The sequence below is a fragment of the Guyanagaster necrorhizus genome (assembly GCF_019112545.1).
Source record: "Guyanagaster necrorhizus MCA 3950 unplaced genomic scaffold BT62scaffold_3, whole genome shotgun sequence".
Classification (NCBI taxonomy): Eukaryota; Fungi; Basidiomycota; class Agaricomycetes; order Agaricales; family Physalacriaceae; genus Guyanagaster; species Guyanagaster necrorhizus.
Genome location: NW_025064882.1, coordinates 1,921,158 through 1,944,823, shown reverse-complemented (window position 1 = coordinate 1,944,823; position 23,666 = coordinate 1,921,158). Strand labels below are relative to the sequence as shown.

The window sequence follows — 23,666 nt, the reverse complement described above, 5'->3', positions numbered from 1 at the left end:
CGATTCGCTTTTGCTAATGTTCTACCGTGGTCACATTAGATGCCGTCTGATGCGTCACGAGCGAATAGGACACACAAGAAGGCATTCATACGGTCCGGTACATTCTCCTTCGTACAACAATATAAAAGCAAAAAAAAAAAAAGGGTGTGAAACGTCTGTCTCAATTGAAGGAGACGCAGTGAAAGTCCTCATTTTTACCATTTCGCGACACGACGGTCGAAAATCAGTCGTCAAAAATCCCACTGCACGGACTCTTCTTCCACAGCCGCCTATATGACGCATGCACATCGGCTGCCGCGCCGGGCATCAACACATTCCTCTTCGGACATATCCGGTTCGTGTCTTCTTCTTCCTCCTCCACGATCTCCAAATCACCACTCTTGACATACGGCTTCGCAATCTCATTGCATAACTCATGTATGCACTCGACCCCATATACTTCTATCCAAATCTTCGCCAGCTTCGCGACTACGCCAGTCACGTTCTTAGCCTCTGTATCGACCACTGCGACTTGGTAGCAGTCTTCTACTCGCTTGGAGAGGCTTGTTAGTGTCCAGCACTCTTCCAGAAGGCTATCACGGAAGTACACGACGGACTTCGTCTCTTCCCAAGGAAGCTTCTTCAGTCCGGCTCGCGTATTCGCACGTCTTGTACGCTTGCACCAAATCTTGGGTGTTGAGCGTACGACTTTGCTTTCCTTGCCTCGGCGAGATAATATCATGAAATGCCTCTCCCGATTGCATGCGTCGACGAATGCATCAGCCTTTGGATCGTTCAACGAAAGGCCCATACAGACAGTAATGTTCATCTCGGTCTCCGACCATTGCGGCGTGTGATCGATGATGTCGTTGTGCTTGGTAACAGAATAGCGATGACTGAAGTCCGAATATTCAAAGTAGTTGACGATAGAGCCGCAGAGCATGAGGATACTCGAACCATCGATGTTATGATAGCATTTGAGCGTAGATTGGTTGAGATGAGTCCAGGTAAGAATGGTATATTGTGTCAACGTTATCACCTCATCCATCTGCGTTCCAGGTTAGTATACACTATATAAACGGAAGAGAATGCAACTGACTGTCTTGCAAGTCTTCCGAAGGCAACCGTAACAACGAATTATGGAACTGAAATGAGCCCAGCTGCGAAGCGGGCGGGATCCTGTACTCAAGTCCTTATAAACACGCCCCCCCAAGACGACGACATAACTCGCAGAATCATCCACCGGCCTCAAGGCGTCATCGATCGCCGCTCGGACCTGGTCCGTGAGCAGCTCTACAAGTGCGGTCCAAAGCTTGGAGAGTGTTTGGACCTCTAGCTTCTCGTCCCGAAGAAACTCCATGACCGAGGTGTAATTCTGAGATGTGACCATGAGGGATGCGTCCGTGTACACGGTCCGCCGGATGATAGCATTAATAACCTGGAGCCGTTCATGGTACCACTTGGATTGGGGATAAGCACAATACCTCGAGATTCGAGTGTAGATTTTTTCCCTTAGAACGTTAGCCTTTCCTCGGAGGGCCACCTCGAGTGGATCTTCTACTTCGGCCACGACATCATGACGGTCGTCACCACTATTTTCGACGGAGTGACTGGCGCATTCCTCGGTCTTCGTGGCTTGTAAGGGAGCGTCATCGTATCCCGAACAATCCAGATCAGGCTTCGACATGTCTATCGGCTGCTTGAGGACCCACAGGGCGTTCTGAGATGCCAGAATGAGTTCGTAGGCCCGATGTTCTACTTGTTCTAGAATCCTCTCCACTTGTGATTGCTGCTTCACGAGCACTCGCCAGAATTGTTTGTGTCCGAAATCCTGCCGAAACATCAGAACGGACAAAGAATGAGTGGTACGCAACGATACGTGCCATATCGTTTCTAAGACGGAAATGTCAGACTGACTTCTCTGTACGTTGTGGAAGGAAATGCTTGCCCAAAGAAGCGTTCAGTAAAGTATGCTCTAGCATCGATGCATCTATTTCACTGGCATTGAGATAGATCGCACGAATGTTGAACGAAAAGGCATACCTGGTAACCAGGTGGTACTTGTATACAAGAATCTTGTTCCAAGATCGTAACCTCTCTAATGAGGTGCATGACCTGATCTTGTTCGAATTAGTGCAGATGGTGTGTTGGTCGAAGGCATTGAGAGCAGCATGGTGGGTCTTGTAATTGACGTATAACTTGATGCGCTCCTACGACAGTGCTTCAGCAGAGGTCACTGGAGAAAGATGAGAGAATTCGTACTTGATTATGGCGAGTACACCAAAGGAATCCTGTTTGGGTACTGGCGTTGCAGGGTTTCTTATGGGAGTCAAGAGCGGTACAGAGCCCTTGAAAGGAAGGCATTGGGGACGTGATGGTTATACAAGAGTGACGACATTAAGTAGGGTGTGGTATAACAGCCAATTACGCCAGATTACACCTGCTCGCTTTGTGTGCGTGATACTAACATCTGTGACGCGTACCGCGCAAGTAGCGACCATAGGAAAGAATGAGAGGACTGACTGGGAGGGTCCTCGTAGACCGAGTCAAGTGGGGGGGGGGGGTACTGGTGGGCTTTACAGCACCGGTCATAGCTGAAATGACAGATCCAAGCTTGGGGCTGTCCCGTATTAATGCAGAGACAGATGGTAAGATTACTGCATTCTCAACTATGTTTGAACTTTTGTACCATGATGGACTGTTGAATATGGAAATTCCTGATCGGTGGTGATTGAAATCAGACCGGCGCCGGGATGACCTGTCAGGAAAAAAGGCGTTGAAACGTGATAGACACCTGCAGGATTCGAACCTTGGCAGATTTCTAATCTGTCGCCTATTGTGCCGCAGATGAAGGGTGTCGCTAACATGTAATAATGAAGATATTAGGGAGCTGAGTACCAAAATGAAGTTGGATTCAAGAGGAAAACATGGAACGCGTAGATACAATTGGAGAGACAAAGTGTACCGCCGATAGAAGCAAATCCAAAGCGCCGATTAGACGGAAACGATATCCTGAAGCGGGGTGGCAGAAGGACGTCCATTCTCATCGTAAACAACTTGAAGGTGGGCGCGAAAGTATTTTTGGAAAACGTAAAATTAGATATGCCGAACGAAGGGTCCTGTAGCGACGGCATTGAATTGACCTGTTCAACGGAGGAGCGACGGAGCCTGACCGTCGTCCTGAGACCCAAGAGCGCGGTATGACCCTGAGGAATAAGTGGAGACACGCGTAGCCGGCGTTGTGTCGGCATGGCAGTGAATGGTATAAGACTTGAATGTGTCATTTCATCGACAACTCTTCTGCACCTATACTTGCAGCATCCAAGAAATGGGCGCCCAGCAAAGTCGCCGTCAAAGTTCAAAAACCCAGCATTCCACCCCCCCGTCTTCTTCTCGCACAGGACCCCTCGTAATCATACCAACGGCTGTTGCACTGAGGAGCCAGATCACAGCGGCATTAGCAAAAAAGCACAACGACGACAGCACGAGGCAGGCGGACGTTGCACACAAGGTAAGTCTACCGTGACCGATTTAGATGTGGCTGTGCGATGCTTGAAGTGAAACGAGACTTGATCAGAGATATCATCTTTGCTTTCTACCTCCATCGCCCTCTTTTCGCCCTCTTTTGACTCTGTCCAGTATCCTTCTTCAAAGGTCTCATTTCGAAAACAGGAGCGCTCACCATCACGTACAGACTCGCCCTGATACCCCCTCATCATCTTCAGTGCAACCAGAGACCGCTCCAATGATAATGGCTCCATCCAATGTTACCGTCCCTTGCCAGGTATATCCGCCTGTCTATCCTCAATTCCCTGACGATATCTACTTTCCATCAGTATCGCACCGGCAAGACCCTTGGAAGTGGGACATATGCCATCGTTAAGGAGGCCATTCATATCCAGACGGGAGAGTACTTTGCTTGCAAGGTCATTAACAAGAAGCTTATGGAGGGCAGAGAACATATGGCACACCTCTTTCATCGTATCTTCGCGTCATTCTACTGACCGTTGCTACAGGTTCGGAACGAGATTGCCGTCTTGAAAAGGGTTTCCAGCGGACATAAAAACATCGTAGCCCTTCGTGACTACTTTGAAGCAGGTCTGCATCTTTATCCACTCGACTCTTAGCTTACACACTCTTCCAGACCTCTCACAATCTCTATCTCTGCTTCGATCTCTGTACAGGCGGAGAGCTCTTCGACCGGATATGTGCTAAAGGCAACTACTACGAAGCGGACGCTGCTGGCCTCGTTCGCACCATTTTCCAAGCCGTCAAGTACATCCATTCCTCCGGTATCGTGCATCGTGACCTCAAACCAGAAAATCTTCTCTTTCGCACCAAGGCCGAGGATGCCGACATTATGATTGCAGACTTTGGCCTCAGTCGCGTAATGGAGGAGGAAAAACTGAATATGTTGACCGAAATTTGCGGAACGCCAGGCTACATGGCCCCCGAGATCTTCAAAAAGAGTATGTCCTATATCTCTCGTCACCCCGCCCACTACTGATTGCCAGCATAGCTGGCCACGGCAAGCCTGTCGATGTCTGGGCGATGGGTGTAATCACTTACTTCCTACTCGCCGGATACACACCCTTTGACCGTGACTCACAGCAGCAGGAGATGGAGGCCATCATCGCCGGTGACTACAAATTTGAGCCTCATGAATACTGGGCCAACGTTAGCGATACCGCTCGGGACTTCATTCGAGATTGCTTGACAATCGACCCTTCTAACCGTCCCACTGCCACCCAATGCTTGCAGCACAAGTGGCTTGCGGACACATCAGCTCACTTCGTTCCTGACCCTGAGAGCCCAAGTGGTGGTCCAACTGATCTACTACCACACGTCAAGAAGGCTCTCAATGCGAAACAGCTATGGCGTAAGGCGGCATTCAGCATTACTGCACTTAACCGGATGACTGCTCTCGCTGGGAGCAGCCACTTGGACCAGCAGAAGCAGGAGCTGTCAGATAACGTGCGATTGTATAAGGAGGAGAGTGCAAAGGAAGTCATGGAGGTAATTCTTTTCGTTTCTACCGCAGCTATAATTCAATTGACAGTACGTATCAGAATGCTTCCATCATGCACCATCATAATATGAATCATCCTTCTGAGTCGTCTTTAAACATCAGGGAGAGTTTGAAGAAGACGGATGATATTTCGGTAGATGGAAAGAGCGAGGAGACCTTGGCAAGTTTACTTGCCAAGGTCAGTCTGGATGCGAAGCAATGAAGACGACGTAGAGATTTATATGGACTTTTACTTACTTCACAATATTACCGGGATGACAGAATCGTTTGTACTAAATGACAACTCTTTTTTTTCACGTCTTGCAGCCTTCCATCTTGGCGTGAAGCGATTAGCCCAGATGGAATCGTCCGGGGCGCCGCAGTCCGAAGATGGGATCTACATGGACCTACAGGCTACGTACGTAGTTCTTACCCCAGTCCGCCCCGTAGCATTCACATGCTTGCAGCGGCTTTGATGTGCCAAGTGCAACTGCCACTGTTCATGTCTGCTCTCTTACCTGCTTCCCTGGCAAGACTTGACGATACGTAGCGCCTTCTACTTAGGCAATCCTTGAATATTCCTCGCCGGAATCCCATGGCTGAGATAGATCTAGAGGGAGGCAGGAGCGATGATTTGCTCTCGCTGCTCTCTGTATTGAAGGCACGTCTCTCCATTCAACTGTTTCGGGATTTTTAATTCAATTTAAATTCACAGCCAAGCGATGATACCTACGATGCCACCTTTAGTCAACAGCGCGCTTTCTTTGAGAAGGCTACAACAATTGTAAAAAAGATATATTGTATAAACGACACATTACAAGAGCTGCTATTCACCCTCTACGATGCTTCACACAACTGTACCTCCTCACTTTCCAAAGAACTCTGTGACATCTTCTATCAAGGACGGGATGATATCGCGAACACCATGCGTTGTATACTGAATTCCATGAGTGCCGTAGACGGTGCCCTGCGTGCTCTTGACAGAGCTCTCAGTGACCCCAGCCATACCTGGGAGGAAACTTGGCGCTATATTGCGGAGTTCCGCCGATCCGCTCGTGCAGCCGAAGAACAATGGCACCAGACCCGTGCTTACCTCGTCGACGAGTTCACTGCTTCCCTCCGGGATCGTCTATTCTCACCCTATAACCCCCTCCCCCGGCTATTTTCCTGGACTGCACGTCTCAAATCAGACATCATCTTCCCCCCCCTCCAAGCTTGGGGACTTGTTGCCGAGAAAGTGGAGGACATATGCGGGGCGATATATGATGTGCTGGAGATCGTAGGCGAGATCGAATCGTTCATTCTCAATGTTCGACGGAGGATATTGCATGTACAGTATGACGCAAATACGCTGTCGCCGGAATTGCAAGAGCAGGTGGAGGCTGCAGGCCATCGCCTTCGATGGACGTTCACTTCACATTATTTGATAATGGACGACGGTGTCGCGGATATAGCTTCTATATCTGCTCATATTGCTGATGATACCCTTTCAGAGGCTCAAGAGTCTTGGTCTCAGACAGTGACCAAGGGAGCTCTGTTTGGTGTGGGTTTCATGGTTTTGAAGAATCTTTGGGAGGAAAGTACAGGCGTCCCGGCTTTCTCGTAGCTCATTATATCAAAGGATATTCTTTGTTTCTGTTCAAAAAATTAGGACCCGGACCAAGGTACCCAGCTATTCATCCAGTACATGCACATCATTTTGAGGCGCCTGACGGTAACTACGCGTATTCCTCGATAAAGAATAGTAAATTATAGAATCGGATATGTGTACAAGGATAAAGAAATTGTATCGTAACTCAGTCGGGGTAGCACGTTTTCTTTGCAAAAATAATAAGAACTGCAAACAGTGACGAGATTACAGTACCTAAGAAAATTGCGCCACCCCATGCCGCCCTAAGTGAAGCAAAGTCACTGCTGGGAATTAAAAAAGCCGTGTATGCTTTGCTCCGCAATCCAATATAGCTGCTATTGCACCAGCAGTTTGAAAACCCATTGCCCAACTGCGCTAGGCATAATCCAAATAGGAGCAGCGCGTTGAGGAACGCCAAGGTCTTTCCTGCATACGAAAAAAATCTGGAAAATACAGCCAAGCCGTCGTCTGGCGGTGCGGTGTCAACGCTAGCTCTAGTGTTTTTCGTCGACCTGCAGGATTCTGATGAAAGCGTAGTCCGTGACGACCGGTCAGTCGACGGAGGCTCGCCCGACGGTGCTAGCATTGGCATCGAGATCGCGGTTAACGGGAGATGTGATGATTCGTCCGTTGTGATTTCCATAGCAGGACGAGGTCCCGGCCATGTAGAAGAGCGGTGAGCTAGCCACGCTGATACAATCATGCACCACCACGCGACCGTCGAAACCAGCCCATACAGGAGGAAAGATAAAGACCGGCATCCCAGACCTACAGGAGATTTCAGACATAAATTTCGGGACTAAAGATGATGTGCCTGTACCTTTCGTGGGCGTAAAATAGATGACAACTATGCCTGACGCTGTAGTACCCCATTGAACCACCAAAGCTGCGATTGATGCTTTTAACACCCGGAAACACACGCTATCTCCTTGATATTCCAGAGGGGTTTCGTGATAGCAACGCGAAACGATAACGTCCTTGCTCCCAGTTCTGTGCTTATCTTCGATGGTACCGTTAACTTGGACGAGTCCACGAGCATGCGCCTTCTCGGCAATGGAATGATACGACTGGAAGTAGTCTAGTACCACCTGATTCAGCCAATACGCTCGCGCATAGTCAAATATCGGCAATGTACGGTAAATGTCATCATTGGGGAATTTCCATCGAGACGTGCCAGGCCTGCACAGGGTTATAGGATGCTTATTCGGAGGACACTTGTAGAATTGTCCGGGCGTCTCTGAGGCAATAACTGCCTTACTGCCTGCATGTAGTAGCTGACTTTCGAGCCACCGCCTGTCGCACTCGGGAGACAAAACTATCCACCCTACAACGACCGGATATAACCAGAGCCAGAGAAGACCAATGCTCTGCCCGCTGGCATTGGTGTCCTGATTCGGAGTATTGAGTGCGTCGATGATGGTGAGAATGAAAGAGATCAAAACCCAGATGAGATTGAAGAAGGCGGAAATGGTCCACCCGAGTCTTCGTGACTCCAATTCCTGAACAAGTCCTTCCCACCACGCATCATTTTGTGGGAGGACAATGACAGATGCTAGGACGTCGTCAGACGGTTCCAGATAGAAGCAGCAATGTTGAAGAGCATTGAAAGCTCTGGCAGTGTAATTGCGATTGGGATACCGTTTTGCGTTATCAAAGAGGCGGCCGATCCAACGAGTATTGATGGCGGAAAGAGAAAGGGAATAAATGATAAGAGTGGGAGAACCGACGGCCAGAATGATGTAACTGGCGTTTTCGAATAGGTCGTTTGCTCCAAAAGGAAGCTGGGAGAGTAAGGCTAGCCATGGAACAAACCAGGCACTTGATTCCTGAGCGAAAGCTGGAAATGAGAAGGGCTCCGACCCTCGACCACATGCATGATAGCACAACTTAAGCGTTGCAGCAGTCGCGTTACCGTAGGTCGAAACAGGGTTTCCTTGGTTATCCAGCAAACCATTTATTCCATACTTCCCCGACTGAATATCAACTAGACATTGACTGAAATTGACGCTGAGTGCTGAGGATACGAGCAGTAGCATCCAGACACCAAGATCTATGGATATGCCATGTCAATCAACAGTGTATGCATGGCCACGAAGAGATAGTTACTCACAACGCTGTATAGAAAACATACAAGAAAGCTTTGTTGGGGTGTGCAGAAAAACGCAGAGATAAAGGTGACGAAAGGGGACCTTGTTCTCCGAAGACCTTTGTTCAGCCTGTCTTATAAGCGTGTTGATGAGGGGTCAGGGTCGACATCTACATCTACATCAACAGCTCGCAGAATGTATTGAGCCAAAGATAAGCAAGTTAAATTGGCTCACAACAGATGGTATCGACGCAGCATCCTTTCACGGAGTACGTCAATCAAGGAGCGCAGGCGAGGCGATACAAAGTGGCGTTCAAACTTTGAACGTCAAGAGAGGGCTGCGTCCTTATTTCAGGATAATATAAACCAAGTATGTAGATGATGCATGCATTCATGCGACAGCTGCTTGTTTGGACGCACCACATAGTAAAGGCGCTGTAGGAATAGGCAACATTCGGTACATTGATGACAGTAATGCTGGGTCAGAGATTTAGCTCATTAGCCAGAAAAGGCGGCTTCATGATGAAAGAAATGGGAAGCCAAAGGATAATAATGTCAAAACGAGCATGTGTTCAATTGAACAGATACGACGTCCTTGGAGCTTCGGCATGTAATCAAGAGCATAGAACGCAATTTACAGACACCGTTAGGTAGGCGCGCGATAGTCAAGCCATATATATCTCCGTTTCAAAGTGCGGTCTGTCCACATGTTATAGACAAATATTCTGGAGAAGTGACATTGTCAAAACCTGAATGTTTGGAAACCGTCTCGTTGGAGCAAAACTGCCGTCTACACAACTTAGGCTAGACCCTTGAAGACATGGGTCGGAACACGGTTCTCTACAATGTCCTGGAGCTGTGTAGACGGAATCGCTTCCGGGAATGCTTTTCTCATAAGCCTCGTTTGACTCTGCTGCTCGTACGCAAAAGCGTAACCAATGAGATCGAACTCGGAAAATGCTGAAGCAAAGAAAGACAATCCAAATGGGACTCCAGGTGCCGGATACACGGTCTCAGGACCAGCAATTCCGATGGCGAAGTTGTCAGGATAAAACCCCAAGGGGACTAGAAGAAAGTCAGGTACGAATTTTTACGAGAGGTTTCAGCCGCCTTACCAGTCACAATCGGGTATCCAACGATAGCTATGATAGGTCATCGGTCTCCAGGAGTGCTGAGACAATTACTGACCCACCTGCAATGCTCGACGTGAATCCTTGAGAGGGAAGAGCCAGCGCGTCCAGGTCAAATGCTTTCACCGCAGCATCAATGCCCATACTTCCGCCAAGCTCTCGGTCGATAGATAGAGCGTCGAAATATGCGTTGTCAAACCCGGTAGTGGCCTCGGATTCAATCAAACTAATAAATCCCTCATCAGAAGCGGGCTTTGCTATATGTAAAACAATTGGACACTTGCGTAGACTGATCGGTATAATTCACTGGTTCCTCTAGGTCAGGATGATCATTGTTGAATTTGATCAGGTCCGCAAGACTGCGCACTCCAGAAGGATTCTTGATAAGGCCGGAAAAATACCTATTCAGCTCGATCTTTGCTCAATAAGTCAATCGAATGAAGTTCGTTTAGTCGCAATGAAGCAACGTACCTTGAAATCTACGTCTAATACAATGGTCTCATTGTTAGATGTCACAATCTCCTCTGCTGAAGGAATATCAGCAGGATCCACCACAGTTGCCCCCAGCAGCTTGATTGTTTCGAGAGCAGCTTCAAATGTGTCCAAGACCGGTTGATCCAGTCCGTCGAGGAAGACCTTTCTGGGAATACCAATCCGCTTGCCAACGAGGGCGTCTTTTCTTAGTGCTTGGGTATAGTCTGGGACGACAGATGGCTGCGCCAAGGTAAAATTATCGTTAGGATCCTTGCCTGCAATGATAGATAGCACGACGGCTGCGTCTGCTACTGAACGCGTTATGGGTCCAACGGTGTCCTGGTGGGATGAAATAGGTATTACTATGAAATCACAGGTTTAGCATGATTGCTCGCAAAACCGCAGGTTCATCTACCTACCTTCAGCCCTCGATGTCAAGCCCACTGTCGGCTTAATGCCCACAACGTTGTTCTGGCTCGATGGGCAGGTAATGCTCCCGTCCGTCTCGGTGCCAAGCGTCACTGCCGCCAGGCCAATCGACGCTGCTATTCCGGATCCTGACGACGATCCACACGGATCTGCACCAGGAAAGTATGCACCCTTGGCTTGTCCGCCGCGACCGGACCAGCCTGACGCGAGATTTCCGCGGAAATGGGCAAACTCAGAGAGGTTGGCTTTGCCAAGGATTATGGCACCTGCTTTGCGAAGTCTTTTGACTATGCCAGCATCGTCGGGGACGATGGAATCCAGAAGACTGAACGAACCCGCTGTAGTATTCATTCCTACGTGACAAACATGAGTCTGATCACTTGTGGAGAAACAATAGAGCTACCTTCGGAAGCAACGGTGGCAATATTGTCCTACGGGACACAATTAATGGCAGTCATGAAGCATTTAACCACACACGAACAACAACGCACCTTCAGTAGAATAGGAATGCCATGTAATACGCCTCTTTTCCCGTATAGTTCTCTTTCAGCGTCCATTTCCGCTGCCTGCACCAATGCCGACGGGTTCGTTTCAATCACAGCACGAAGCTCAGGCCCTTGGAGGTTGACTTCATCGATTCGCGCAAAATATGCCTATAATCCGTTGCAATTTCTTGTGAAGAAAGAAAGAAACTGTAATCACACCTTGATAAGATCAACGCTAGTGAAAAGTCCTTCATCCAAACCCTCCTGCAGCTCCGACACAGATGCCTCGTAGAGATCTGGGAAAACATCTCTACCCAAGCTCCGCGTTATCAGGAACGAGAATGAGAGTAGCGATGCGAAAGCGACCTTCATCTTGTGCTTGCGAGGGACAGTTGAGAGCCGGAATTTCATTTGTTCATGGGTTTTGAGACTTTTATCGCAATATCCCTTCCCAGCACCATGTGGAATGATAAGAGTGCCGTCCAGAGTCGGTCGGTCGGAAGATGATTTTATTATTCGTCGGTGCTCCTGAACAGAAACGGTAACAGAGAACCGTCTACAGACTGTCCCGCTCGTTAAGTGAATCGAAAAGAAGGCCACGGGTGCAGAAAGGCAAACATGTACAGCACGGGGCCTCTATTAAATGGCAGACAAGTGAATACTGAAGACGCAGAAAGGGAAGCCATGAGAAAAAAACGCTGCTTTTGAGGTGGGTGTGGGATCCAGCGCATGATGGATTGGTAAAGGTACAAATTGGTGAGGTCATGATCGTTCATTCACATACATTAATTTTATCCGTTACACAAGCACAACTGCCACCGTCTACAATTTTATCCGTATGGGATTGTTGTAAAATAAATAGTTAAGACGTCCATCCATTGGGTATTATTATATATCCGGGATTCCCAGAGAAGATGGCGTTCATATCGCTGACCGCGGGCCACGGAATGCAAGCAGAGCGGCTACAGCAGCTTTCAATGATAATCTTGGTGATGAGAGAGGCTGTATTGTCCGAGGAATGCTGGCAGCATCTGGATTGTCATCGGCGACTTGAAGAGATGAGTGTCGAATACATTTACCCAATTGGAGCTGCTTACCGTAAAGCACGGGGGCATCCAGCTTGGTGTCGAAGTACAAGGTGAGAGATCCCGAGGTCAAAAACTGGCCGCACAACCTCCCAGCTTCTCCCTCATGTGCAATCAGACACTTTGTGCGGATTCCCTGTATTCTCAATGCCACTTCGGCTCCGGCTGTATCATGATCATGAGAGACGCTACAAAGGTGATTGAACCACTCACGTTTCAAACTCCCAGAATATCCCAGCACCATAAGGGTTTCGGCAGGGACATGCGACTTTCCGATACCCGTATCGAGAATGAAGTTGGTAACGACAGACTTCCGCGGGGTGCCGCTGTATTTTGAGCTCGGTGAGGTGTCAAGCTCTACGGCGAAGCGCCAGCCCATGAGACCTGCTAGTTTACCGTGTGAGATCCGTAAACCTGCACATGGTATCGTAGTGATATCTGTTGTTGGCGTCGTCATGTCGGGCCCCATCGCTTTGTTGAGTTCCGTTCGACTGATCTGTGGCGTGGGCGGCAACGATTCCGATGTGTGTCGACGATGATAACCCCACTTCTTAGGAGAGGAGGGAAAACTATCAAAGCTCGGGGCGCAGGTGCTCGAGGCGTCGGATCTGTGGCTATAGAACGAGCCGGAGGCTTTGCGAGACGATGTGGCAAATTTGTCGTCGGCATAGGTGTAAATATCCATGTCGTATTGTTCCAGGAACTTGATTTTGCTGTCGGTGGGTCGATAGAGTCTCCCAGGGGGCTGTAGATGAGGGTCAGAAAAGAAAGAGGGTATTAAATAACGATATGGGAGTAAGGCGGCCAAGTGGCCAGGGCAACACGATATAGAAGACTCACGACTCTCAGCAGCCTAAGAAGTCTACTGGGGTCGACGTGTACCCCTTGTATGACGCGATCAGCATGCAAGGCTTTGAGAAATATGGTCTTGCGCAGAGTAGCAATACCCTCTGGTTGACGCCCTAATTGTATCAGCACACAGCCCTTATTGAATTGGACTTCTGCAAGATGGAGAGTGAAAGCAAGGCCGGTTTCATCGTAGTGTCTGCAATTAACTAATAAGACGGATGCTAGCAGAGCAGATGACAGACGAACACCGCGCTGCTTCCCTTCATTCGTGATTCTGCTTTGATAAAGTCATCCAGCGCCTGAGAGCACTTGTTCAGCGCATGATAGCATACGCCACGTTCATAGTACCTGACTCGTAGAGATACCAGTTAGCTACTGGCAATGATACAGGTGACAGAACGCACGCAAGCACCAAGGACGGATCTAACGCAATTGCGCTAGTCAAGGACCTGACCGCTTCATTGTACCGCTCGATTCTTCTCTGTATTAGACCCATGTTTACCCAAATCTTCGACGTATCAGCAATCTCCTACCACCGATGTAAGTCCCAGAAATGCTCAAAAAGGTCGTCTCTACTGACTTGGAACAGCACCAGAGCCTCGGTGAAGTTTCCGGCATCATTTGCCTCCAGTGCTGCATTCCATGTCTTGAGCTCCGTCTTCAAAGCAGCCAGGGCCATTATGGAGCCCGTCCTGAATTGTGATACTGGGAAAGGATGAGAAGGAACTATCGGACCGGGGGTGCAACCTCCTAATACCGGCTTCTTCTTGCGTTCACTCTTAGCGTTGCCCCTTGATGCACGCTTCATCTTCAATCTGGTTTGCAGAGATACATATGTCACCAGATTTTCTTACTTTTTGCCCCTCGTTCTTGAATTCCAAGTTGGGCCAGCCGCACTCGCAACGCGATGTACGGCACAGATAAGCAGTCTCTTATAACACCGCTGGTACATCACGATCTCTTTGGAATTCCCTGCCTTTCCCTTGTCGTACGTTCCCGCTCAGGGACTCAGCTTTGCTGGCAGTGTCAGTAGCAAACCTTTGGCAAGATCAACTTCAACTTGGCGTACCGAGCATCTCTCATCTTCCTAAGAGCATAGCAACGCCTGTTACTTCGTTCGACTGCATTACATCCTCTTCTCTTCTGATTATTGCTTCGTGAACGTCCCTGTCGTTCTCTCTTAGGCCAACGCCCTTATTCTGAGCCCTTTTCCAAAATCTCGGCCACCGTTTTCCCGACTGCTGTATACCATTTTGGACTACCCACTTAGGGAGCAGTCGGACTTGCCCCTCCGCAGTACGTACGCCGTCAAGCGCAGTCATTCCGGATCCCTTCAAGTTTTTACCCTCAAGCTGTTTGGTCTGACTCTCAGTATTTCTGGGATGACACCATCTTTGCTCTCTGTCTATGAAGACACTAACGCTATTCGCAGCACTTTGTGAGCCAGAAAACTCTGTCTGATAAAGCGGCCTAGGTGGTCCATATTATGTTTGTTCTGACAGCGACAACGTAAACTAATACCGCATTTTGTCCGTAGGACCAGTATAACCCGAATGTCGACATAGTGAGCCTTTGCACACGTTTCCCTCTCTTTCTTGACCCAGCACCGTGGCAACACTCTCGCTAATATTCAAGTCCAAATTACGCAGAAATAACAGATGGATGCAGTATGATACAGGTATGTAAATGCGATATAAATCGATAAATATCAAGCTGACTTAAATCGTCAAGGTGCTCCCGTTGTGGCATGGACCCGCCCACCCTCCGATGATAAAAGCTGTTCCTTCTCTGGATCTGAGTCTATCTCTGGCTCCTTGCCTTTCCCGTGGCTTCCTCTTCGACCTTGTCCCCAGTTAAGCTGTGTCGCAGGATCCCAAGGATCACTCGACTCTCCAAATTCTCCCTTCCAACCATCATAGTCTCCCACCTTCGTGGTTTCGCTGTTGACAGTATATTCGGACAGTATCCTTTCACGCTCTGTCCTTCTCATATATGCCTCAAATTTCCTTCTCCTCTTCTCGTCCTCGCTGATCTCCAGGTCTGCCAGCTGGTAGGCACCGGGACTATGCTTACCGTTCCGCAGGCTAGCCCACCATGATTGTTTCTTGGGTTTGTCCTCCCCTCTCCCCAGGGTCATGGCCATTGCCATTTCAATAGCAGAATTGGTACCTGTTCCCTCATTTATCTCGTTTTTCTCTCGCCTCCATGTCGTCCACCTCCATAGACCAAACATCAAAAAGGCCAAGCCGAAGAAGCCGCCCACTCCGATCAGTGCTGCATATCCAATCTTTAGACCTCCTCCGTCGCTGCTGCTTGATGTCCCGCTCGAACCACTGGCCCCATCTAGTGCCATTCCATCAACTCTCACCGTATGGAACTCAGACATCGCAACTCCTGGCTCTGTCAAACCCATTAGACCGAGATGGTATCCACTATTATCCCCCTCGCCATTCGTTCCCACTGCTCCGTCAAACCCAAGCACCATGTATACATTCCGCAGAAAAGCCACACCCAAAATCATGTCGCCCGCGTTTGCGGTGTTAATGGACGAGTCACTGGCCTGAATCAGGCCCACACATGTGGTGCTGTCGCCGGCATTCTTTGATTGTAGCGTCGTCAGATCGAGGGGATGCACCGAATACACAACTGATTTTGAGCTCATCTTCAGCGTTAGCGTCATATTTAGAGGCGTCTTGCATGGAATGTAATACTGCCCATCAGACCCGGGCCCTATACCGACTGCACCATATATTCCATCCGCAATCGCCTTGGTCGTCAGGATTATCGGTACGCCTGAATCTAACACTGCTGTCGTACCGCGAGTCGTCGATGGTAGTGTTACCACCCGCTCCTGGCCATCTACCCACACACTCACGCCCTGCACCGTCACCTTCCACAATATGGTGCCGATATTGACACCCAAGTCATTCGTACTTGTCACCGGTCGAGTGTATTGGATGCTGTCAATGCTCCCTCCCAACCACTCCGGCAAATCGCTCTCTTCAGGGTGTTTCGCGATACCTAGAAGCGGACGCCGTCCTCCGAGCACGCCACCATCCGGACGAGTCATAAGGAGACCTATGAATTGATTTACAGTGGAGATAGATGATGACGAAAAGATGTTGGAAGAAAATGTAGCTCCATCCGGCGCGTTGGAATCCGTAGCTGGTATGAGGCTTGTGATACGCGAGTTGGAGGGCGGGGAGAGACCAAGCACTCCTGAAAAACGAGATCCAAGAGGTTCATCGACCACGTCGGTGGCAGCGGCTATGTGGAATCTGGTTGAGAAATCCGAGGACCGTCGACGACAACAACTCACCTAAAGCCTGCGAGTCTATAGTTAACTGGTCGTTGATATCAATCTCATCCCATACAACAGTACCGGTAACGTTTCCGACCAGATAATCGATATCAAACAGTGCACCGGTCTTGATGACGGAACTACTTTGGCTTGTGTCGTAGAGAGGACATGAATTTGAGCATGAGGCGCAATCGGTCGATGCTAACCACTGTGTGAAACCAAAGCGATGAGCTTAAATGATAGATTTTGGATAAAATCAACGGATGTACCAGATCGGCTGAGCCTGTGTCTACTTGCACACTCAGGTTCTGTTTCGATGATCCTACTAGGAGGGGCAATGTATAAGACCTGTACAGAATATGTTTTGAGTCAAAAACATGCGGTGACAGACAGAAAACAGACGCGTCAAAGGCACTGGAGCCGACGTAGTTCAGAAGCAGGAGGGCGCCTTCATCATCGCGCGATTCTTGCCTCTGCTTTCCTTTCCATAGTGGCATTTGGTGAGGAAGTATTAAGCAGGAACTAGGCACCGCAAGACATGAAACGTACGGCATTGTCGACTATTTACTATTTTCGGTGCCGAATTGAATTGAGAAATATCACTGCGGGGCAGAATGCCCGTATAGCTTAAAATTGCAAAGTTCAGCGCTGCTTGAACGTTGAACCCTTTCCATGGTGATCCCACCAGGATAAATATCCTCCACTATGCTCAGGAATATGAAGAGCGTACGGTCAACAGAGAACAATATTGGAAGTCGTGAGATCAAATATTAATAGTCGATGGACCTTGGAAACACGGCCTCTGAACTCATAGATGGTTACCAGTTAACACGTGTTGACCGTGACGGAGGTAGGCAGCAGGTCACCATCTTCCACTAACGGATGCCCGGGGAATAGACCCCACTACAGGTCCGTACTCTCATCCACATTCAATATCAAGGTTGCGTAGAAAAGAATCATCTCCACAAAGCTATCTGCGCTAATCGCTATAGTAAAGATACGTCAGTTACCTATCTGTTAAACACGCATAAAAGATGCCTACATTCGTTGACTGTATGGGCTCCACTGCCTAGAGTGTTTGTTCCATTGCCGGAATTCTGGTGCTTGTACCGGAAGATGTGCGGCGTTAGACCCCAATAATACTTCGTGTCTGTGTTTCCCGTTGGCATACCAGGCCCGACGACAATGTTGTCGCCTTCCAAAGACCGATATGCATTGTAGGTGGCCTTGATCGTTCCAGACAGGAGTTTGTATGGAGCAGCTTTGTTTCCTGTAGTAGGGGTTACTGGAGCAATGTCGAGGTAGTTGGGCGAGCTAAGGGTCAAGCTCCCTTTAGTCGGTACCCCACTCGGGCTAATGTCTTTCCCGAAAGCAGTATAGGTCAAGTTGAACCTTGCTGCCAGCGATACCAAGAGATTGGTATCGTGTTCAACGGTTTCAGAGGTAGAGCTAAGCCGAAGATGAGATACTTTATGAATGGAAGGACAGAGAGGAACCTCGCCTTTGAGTGGATATACGATGGTTGATAATGGCCCAAGCCTGCTCAGGAAGCGCGTTAGACTTAACTCCGCCGTGAATAATGTCAATTGCTTGGGTAGTTCCCACGAGACTCTTATACAAAGGATCTTGGAACAATACATCTTCAACGTTGAGCAGGGCCTTGTCAGACTTGGCGGATCGCTTGATTTCGTTCCGTAGCTTATCGGGAATGTTTTTGCTGTACTCCGCAAAGCATTGGAAAAGCTCATACGTTGGCGTTCCTCTTCGCTATATAAGCAGCATTGACTATAAGACAACAAAAGAACGTTTAAGGAACGCACAAGGTGAATCTCGTAAGGATTATCTTCAAATTCGACAAGCAGTCTTGAAAGGATACCGATGCTCGTGTGGTCAGGCTTCGACCATCATATAAGCACGACACATACCAGGAATGCATCAGAACAGGAGAAGCTCACCGGAACACTGCTGTGTCCACCAGGTGTGGCGACGTCGAGCCGGACATTCATGCTACCTTTCTCAGCGATTCCCGGAGTGGCAAAGACGGTTCCATACTCTTGGCCGAACCCACCACCCTCGTCGACTAACAAAGCTACCGAATCTTCGCCATAAGTCTCCAGAATCTTAGGCGCAAGGTGTCCTGCTCCCTAAGAATGCAACAAATAAGTAAACCGTCATAGGCTAGGAATGTGCTTTGTCACCTGAAATCCGCCAATCTCCTCATCAAAACCAAAAGCTAGAATTATGGTTCTCGTTGACCTGAAGTCATTTTCTAACAGTACTTGTAGTGACGATCTAAAGTGAAACGTTAGGCGTGGTCATCAAAGAACGACATATGCAGACAAGATGCCGATCAAACCACTTTTATCATCGGAAGAGCCGCGTCCCCATATGCGATCACCATCAAAGTATCCAGAGAAGGGTGGATGTGCCCATTTATCAATGGTGTTGGGATCAACAGGAACGACATCTGGGTGCTTTCAGAGGAGACATGATGAAGTAGTATATAAACATGCGCACCCTGATGGGCCAATAGAAGAAGAGGCTTCAATGATGCCTCGCTTCCTTTCCAAGTGTATAACAAACCATACGTATTGACTTTCTCGAGGACAAACGTCGCGTGTCTGTGTGATAACTGATATGAGTGCAAGAAAGGCAGTGGCGTTGATATGAACTCACACTAGCGGGAAGGCCTCGGCAAGGTACCGGTGGAATTTATCATGTACCTCCCAACGGGAATCTTCGCCGACAGGACCCATGTCGTCGTATGACTCCCCACTTGGACACGGATCAAAACAAAGTTGTTGGATAAAAGCAATGTACTCACGGAATCTGAATAGCACCACCAAGCAACGATGCCGCCTTCAACTTGAATTCCTCGGTAGAAATGGTCTTCCCCGCTGATTTCCAGACATCTGCATTCTTCTCGGGGACCAGGACATCAACTTGTGAGCATCTAGGTGAAGCCAGCAATGAGACATCACTCCGACTACTGTAATGTCGGAAGAGGGAGAGAGAGGCCCATGTGATGAACAGAAACGCAACCCCTAGAAGTCTGATAAACTGGGATCGCTTGCCAGTGGGCCTCAGACCGTTGGCTGATGGCAGAGAATACTCTGGCAGCTTCGTCTGCATGATGGTGCAGTTGAATCTCAATGAGGGAGATTCAACAAACGAAGATAAGGGATCCTTGATAAGTAATTGCAATACGAGCGGGTGATATTGTACTGATATTGCGCCAATGCTCGCGGCCCGGAATTAAAGGAAATTCCAACAGAGCGAGAATCGGAAAGTGCTCATCGCTGATCCTAAATACTAATAGTAATAGCGTACTTCGTAGCCGTCGGCGCTTACAGTTATGCTTCAAGGCCGATGCCAAACACCAAATTCACCAATGAAATGACGTCCAATGGACATATTATAACCCGGATTTCGTCATGATCGCGACCGGTAAATCGGGTTCACCTGCCAACAGCAAGGGTACGTCTTTTTAGATGACTGTTCGTGCTGGCCCATACCTTACCCAGAATCATCCAAGATGCTCCACTATAGAGGAATCCTCAAACATTCCTTCCCAGTTAGCCGTTCACTACAACGTCGAGGAATACATGCGACACTGGCGCGCCGGAATGAAACTTCTCAGGTAGAGCTTTACGATCCGAAAGCCGTGGAACGGATTGAAGACGAGACGGACGTTTGCATAGTTGGCGCAGGACCCGCTGGCCTCAGTGCTGCCATTCGGATCAAGCAATTGGAACGCGAGAAGGGGAAGGACGTCCGTGTTGTCGTATTGGAAAAAGGAGGGGAAGTAGGCGAGTCTCTTCTCGATATCTGATATTTCTTTAAAATGAACCATGACTAGGTTCGCATATCCTCTCTGGATGTGTACTCGAACCACGGGCACTCTACGAGCTACTTGGTGATCCTTCTACCTACGCGGCGACCTACGGATCAGACGCGCCTCTAGGACAGGCAGCTACCTCGTCCAAAATGCTGTATCTGACGGACAAGTCAGCTCTTCCGATACCGCACCCCCCTCAGATGGGAAACAATGGTGCCGTGCTTTTCAATTGCGCAGTTGAAGTTGCTGAAATTTGCTTAGGAAATTATATAATATCTCTATCTGCCTTTACGCGCTGGTTGGCGACTGTTGCGGAGCAACATTATGGCGTTGAAATTTACCCCGGATTCTCGGGTGCGGGTTTGTTATTCAGCGAGGATGCCAGGGCAGACGATCCGTGGAATGAGTGGGACGGGAAATGGGGTAAAGAGGTCACTCGTATATCGCCCGAATGTAAGTGGAACCCCCCTTTGTTGCCAGATGTAGCCCATTAAAGTGCATGTAGCCAGCCCCGCATCGTCGGGAAAAGTTAAAAGCGTGCAGGGCGTCATTACCAATGACGTCGGTATTTCACGCACTGGTTACCTCAAGTCGAATTTTGAACCTGGAATGGTCTTCCGTTCAAAGGTGACACTAGTCGCTGAGGGAGCTCATGGGAGTCTGAGTAAACAAGTATTGGGAAAGTACAATTTGCGGAAGGAGAGTGAGCCACAAACTTATGGCTTTGGTGTCAAGGAAGTATGGCGTGTTGCTGCAGAAGACGGAAGTCAAAACGACGGGCGATACAAACCAGGCGAAGTAGTCCACACACTTGGTTGGCCCATTGAGCCGCAGACCTATGGCGGTGGTTGGGTGTATCACATGGATGGTGGACTAGTAAGTTTGGGGCTGGTTGTCGGGGCGGATTGGAAGAATCCATATAGAGAACCGTATCGGGATTTCCAGATGATGAAACACCACCCTTACTTTAGGAAGCTTTTGACGGGGACCGACTCGTCGTTCACGCCAACCCGTGTCGCTTATGGTGCTCGCGTGTTGACAGAAGGAGGTCTACAATCTATTCCCCTTCTTCATTTCCCTGGTGGTGCATTCATTGGTTGCTCCGCCGGGTTTGTCAACATTGCCAAAATCAAGGGTGTCCACAATGCTATGAAGACAGGGATGCTTGGAGGCGAGGGTGCATTCGATGCGCTTGGTACGTCTTGTTCCATATCTTCATTCCGGAGGTGTGACCGTTGTTTCAGAAACGGCGAACGAAGATAAACCTGCGGACCTTTCATCTTATTCACGCGCCTTTACCAAATCGTGGGTGTATGATGACTTAAATGAGGTTAGAAATATACGACCGTCGTTTGCGACAAGCTTGGGAATGTGGGGTGGTGTGGCTTATTCGGGTATAGATACGCTACTATTGAAGGGCCGTACCCCCTGGACTTTCCGGCACACCAAGGAGGAAACACGAAAGAAATACATTGTAAGCAATATTAATGTTCTTGATCAACGAACGGATCGGGGCCTGATGGGTATTACGTTCCTAGAACGCCACGCCGTCATTCGACTCTGCGCATACGGAACCTGCATCCAAACATAACTCGATCAAATATCCTCCCTTTGAACCGCCGTTGTCGACCGATTTGATGACAAGTGTAATGTTGACTGCAACGAACCACGTTGAGGACCAGGTACCGCATCTGAGGGTCACTACTATGAAGGATTATATCAAGGAATGGTATGGCGAGGGAGAGGAAGGGGAACTGGACGTCAAAGCCAGGCGAAGGAAGCATGTGGAAGTCAATGTCGGTGAATACGCTGGGCTACTCGGTCGTGCCTGTCCCGCCGGGGTTTATGAATATGTCGATGATGAGGTAGGTTTGAAAGATTTTATCGGTGGCGAGCGAGACCTGATTGTTGCCATGCTTAGGCGTCTAAAACTTCGGATGACGGGGAGGGTGCTCAAGGCAAAAAGTTGGTAATCAATGCTCAGGTAGGTGGTGACAAGCTCCGATGCAGTGCTATACCTCATATACCTGAGTAGAACTGCATTCATTGTAAGCTTTGCGACGTGAAGGTGCCCTCTCAGGACATCACGTGGACAGTCCCCGAGGGCGGAGGAGGTCCGAAATACAGTGAGTCACCTGAATTAATTGCACGACTGGGTTAGACTGACGCTCATCTCCAAGCTGTTACATAAACGAGTATTCTTGAACTTGGACAATATCAGCCACGGACAAATCTCGTGTTATGGTCAGAAAGGAATGCAGACGGGAAAGATCCATTAACATAAATGAAACAAACTTGTACGGCATACAACACGAGGAAGTCTATACATACTCATACACTCATCTTCATGGAAATGGCTGGATGCGGATTGTATCCCTCGACCACAAAATCGCCATAAACGAACTGTTCAATATCGGCTATATCATCCCTGGCCCATTTCAGCTTCGGAAACACCCTCGGTTCCCTCTTTAACTGCTCTTCCAGCGCATCCACATGGTCGCGGTAAACATGTGCATCTCCGAGTTGAATAATCAACTCGTGGGCATCGGTCCCGGTTACATGCGCAATCATATGTGTAAGCAGCGCATACGAGGCAATGTTGAAAGGTATCCCTAATCCAAGGTCTGCAGAGCGCTGGTACATCAGACAAGACAATTTTGGCTTCTGATGCGGAGCGTCTGCAGGTGGGAGATGAACGTAGAACTGGCAAAGAAGATGACAGGGCGGTAGAGCCATTAAAGGAATATCTAAGGATAAGGCATTTTAGTGCGTCCCGGATCGATACATGAGTCACGTACCTTTAGGATTCCATGCACTTAGAATGATGCGCCTGTCGGTGGGGTTCTCGATGATTTTGCGAATACACTCCTTGAGCTGATCCACACCCTCTGACGCGTAGTCTTTATCGCAGTCAACGTATTCCGCACCAAAATGCCTCCATTGAAAGCCATACACAGGGCCAAGATCTCCTTCCCTACGATGACCTAACCCTCGGCCCTCTAAGAATGTTTTCGACCCGTTCCCATCCCAAATTTTGATGCCCTTTTTTGATAGCAGTATCGAGTCCGTGAAACCGTGGATAAACCAGAGTAGCTCTTCAACAATCCCACGTAGAAATGTGCGTTTGGTCGTCAATAAAGGCAGGGTAGAGTCGGCAAGAGAAAAGCGCAAAGAAGGTGGCGCGAAGATGGATATTGTGCCAGTACCTGTCCGATCTGTCCGCGCATCCCCAGTGTCAAGGACGCGTCGGATCAGATTTAGATACTGGTATTCGTCATGTTCGGGGGTATCTTTGCCATTTGAGGAGGGCATAGTGGTGGTTAAGGATCAAGCTCTTCAAGTCGCGTCGCGTCACAGCTGTGACATATCTTC

At 48.8% G+C, this 23,666-nt stretch overlaps 11 protein-coding genes across 11 annotated transcripts; 3 read left to right on the top strand and 8 right to left on the bottom strand.

Moving 5' to 3' along the window:
- Positions 1 to 57: 57 nt before the first annotated feature.
- BT62DRAFT_927233 (uncharacterized protein) lies at positions 58 to 1,976 on the bottom strand. Its single transcript, XM_043185204.1, has 2 exons — positions 1,079 to 1,976; positions 58 to 1,027 (listed from the first exon to the last, which is right to left on the bottom strand). Exons 1-2 carry the CDS (start codon positions 1,820 to 1,822, stop codon positions 224 to 226), a joined length of 1,548 nt encoding a protein of 515 aa, XP_043045023.1. The 5' UTR covers positions 1,823 to 1,976; the 3' UTR covers positions 58 to 223.
- Positions 1,977 to 2,719: 743 nt separating this feature from the next.
- BT62DRAFT_429951 (uncharacterized protein) lies at positions 2,720 to 3,344 on the bottom strand. Its single transcript, XM_043180866.1, has 2 exons — positions 3,153 to 3,344; positions 2,720 to 3,098 (listed from the first exon to the last, which is right to left on the bottom strand). The coding sequence occupies exons 1-2, from the start codon at positions 3,261 to 3,263 to the stop codon at positions 2,862 to 2,864; spliced, it is 348 nt and encodes a 115-aa protein (XP_043045022.1). The 5' UTR covers positions 3,264 to 3,344; the 3' UTR covers positions 2,720 to 2,861.
- Positions 3,280 to 5,316, top strand: BT62DRAFT_984607 (Pkinase-domain-containing protein). Its single transcript, XM_043189873.1, has 7 exons — positions 3,280 to 3,490; positions 3,674 to 3,763; positions 3,816 to 3,944; positions 3,996 to 4,073; positions 4,124 to 4,448; positions 4,499 to 4,995; positions 5,049 to 5,316. The coding sequence occupies exons 1-7, from the start codon at positions 3,308 to 3,310 to the stop codon at positions 5,208 to 5,210; spliced, it is 1,464 nt and encodes a 487-aa protein (XP_043045021.1). The 5' UTR covers positions 3,280 to 3,307; the 3' UTR covers positions 5,211 to 5,316.
- Positions 5,317 to 5,439: 123 nt separating this feature from the next.
- Positions 5,440 to 6,803, top strand: BT62DRAFT_927232 (uncharacterized protein). Its single transcript, XM_043185203.1, has 2 exons — positions 5,440 to 5,648; positions 5,703 to 6,803. Exons 1-2 carry the CDS (start codon positions 5,583 to 5,585, stop codon positions 6,591 to 6,593), a joined length of 957 nt encoding a protein of 318 aa, XP_043045020.1. The 5' UTR covers positions 5,440 to 5,582; the 3' UTR covers positions 6,594 to 6,803.
- BT62DRAFT_1000769 (uncharacterized protein) lies at positions 6,784 to 8,653 on the bottom strand (the record flags this gene model as incomplete). Its single annotated transcript, XM_043176669.1, has 2 exons — positions 6,784 to 7,385; positions 7,438 to 8,653. 2 exons carry the CDS (start codon positions 8,651 to 8,653, stop codon positions 6,784 to 6,786), a joined length of 1,818 nt encoding a protein of 605 aa, XP_043045019.1.
- An 849-nt stretch (positions 8,654 to 9,502) lies between these two features.
- On the bottom strand, positions 9,503 to 11,593 carry BT62DRAFT_883706 (amidase signature enzyme; the record flags this gene model as incomplete). The annotated part of the gene is made up of 9 exons (XM_043182767.1): positions 9,503 to 9,768; positions 9,819 to 9,845; positions 9,896 to 10,059; positions 10,112 to 10,248; positions 10,305 to 10,669; positions 10,727 to 11,089; positions 11,140 to 11,167; positions 11,228 to 11,389; positions 11,441 to 11,593. The coding sequence occupies 9 exons, from the start codon at positions 11,591 to 11,593 to the stop codon at positions 9,503 to 9,505; spliced, it is 1,665 nt and encodes a 554-aa protein (XP_043045018.1).
- A 623-nt stretch (positions 11,594 to 12,216) lies between these two features.
- BT62DRAFT_984606 (TPR-like protein) lies at positions 12,217 to 13,915 on the bottom strand (the record flags this gene model as incomplete). Its single annotated transcript, XM_043189872.1, has 6 exons — positions 13,736 to 13,915; positions 13,560 to 13,684; positions 13,402 to 13,503; positions 13,147 to 13,351; positions 12,520 to 13,051; positions 12,217 to 12,471 (listed from the first exon to the last, which is right to left on the bottom strand). Coding segments are annotated over exons 1-6 (1,317 nt in total), but the record flags the coding sequence as incomplete, so codon positions are not given.
- A 966-nt stretch (positions 13,916 to 14,881) lies between these two features.
- BT62DRAFT_1000766 (acid protease) lies at positions 14,882 to 17,010 on the bottom strand (the record flags this gene model as incomplete). Its single annotated transcript, XM_043176668.1, has 4 exons — positions 14,882 to 16,422; positions 16,475 to 16,664; positions 16,726 to 16,804; positions 16,859 to 17,010. 4 exons carry the CDS (start codon positions 17,008 to 17,010, stop codon positions 14,882 to 14,884), a joined length of 1,962 nt encoding a protein of 653 aa, XP_043045016.1.
- Positions 17,011 to 17,100: 90 nt separating this feature from the next.
- Positions 17,101 to 19,767, bottom strand: BT62DRAFT_429499 (carboxypeptidase S). Its single transcript, XM_043180865.1, has 10 exons — positions 19,281 to 19,767; positions 19,133 to 19,231; positions 18,974 to 19,077; positions 18,797 to 18,923; positions 18,655 to 18,748; positions 18,412 to 18,600; positions 18,277 to 18,351; positions 17,958 to 18,223; positions 17,499 to 17,905; positions 17,101 to 17,442 (listed from the first exon to the last, which is right to left on the bottom strand). The coding sequence occupies exons 1-10, from the start codon at positions 19,586 to 19,588 to the stop codon at positions 17,360 to 17,362; spliced, it is 1,752 nt and encodes a 583-aa protein (XP_043045015.1). The 5' UTR covers positions 19,589 to 19,767; the 3' UTR covers positions 17,101 to 17,359.
- A 123-nt stretch (positions 19,768 to 19,890) lies between these two features.
- BT62DRAFT_978267 (oxidoreductase) lies at positions 19,891 to 22,455 on the top strand (the record flags this gene model as incomplete). Its single annotated transcript, XM_043189337.1, has 10 exons — positions 19,891 to 19,933; positions 20,101 to 20,265; positions 20,316 to 20,507; positions 20,556 to 20,747; positions 20,824 to 21,489; positions 21,539 to 21,768; positions 21,833 to 21,991; positions 22,019 to 22,159; positions 22,216 to 22,278; positions 22,330 to 22,455. 10 exons carry the CDS (start codon positions 19,891 to 19,893, stop codon positions 22,453 to 22,455), a joined length of 1,977 nt encoding a protein of 658 aa, XP_043045014.1.
- A 94-nt stretch (positions 22,456 to 22,549) lies between these two features.
- Positions 22,550 to 23,640, bottom strand: BT62DRAFT_942491 (thymidylate synthase). Its single transcript, XM_043187831.1, has 2 exons — positions 23,093 to 23,640; positions 22,550 to 23,041 (listed from the first exon to the last, which is right to left on the bottom strand). The coding sequence occupies exons 1-2, from the start codon at positions 23,604 to 23,606 to the stop codon at positions 22,626 to 22,628; spliced, it is 930 nt and encodes a 309-aa protein (XP_043045013.1). The 5' UTR covers positions 23,607 to 23,640; the 3' UTR covers positions 22,550 to 22,625.
- Between the last annotated feature and the right edge of the window lie 26 nt (positions 23,641 to 23,666).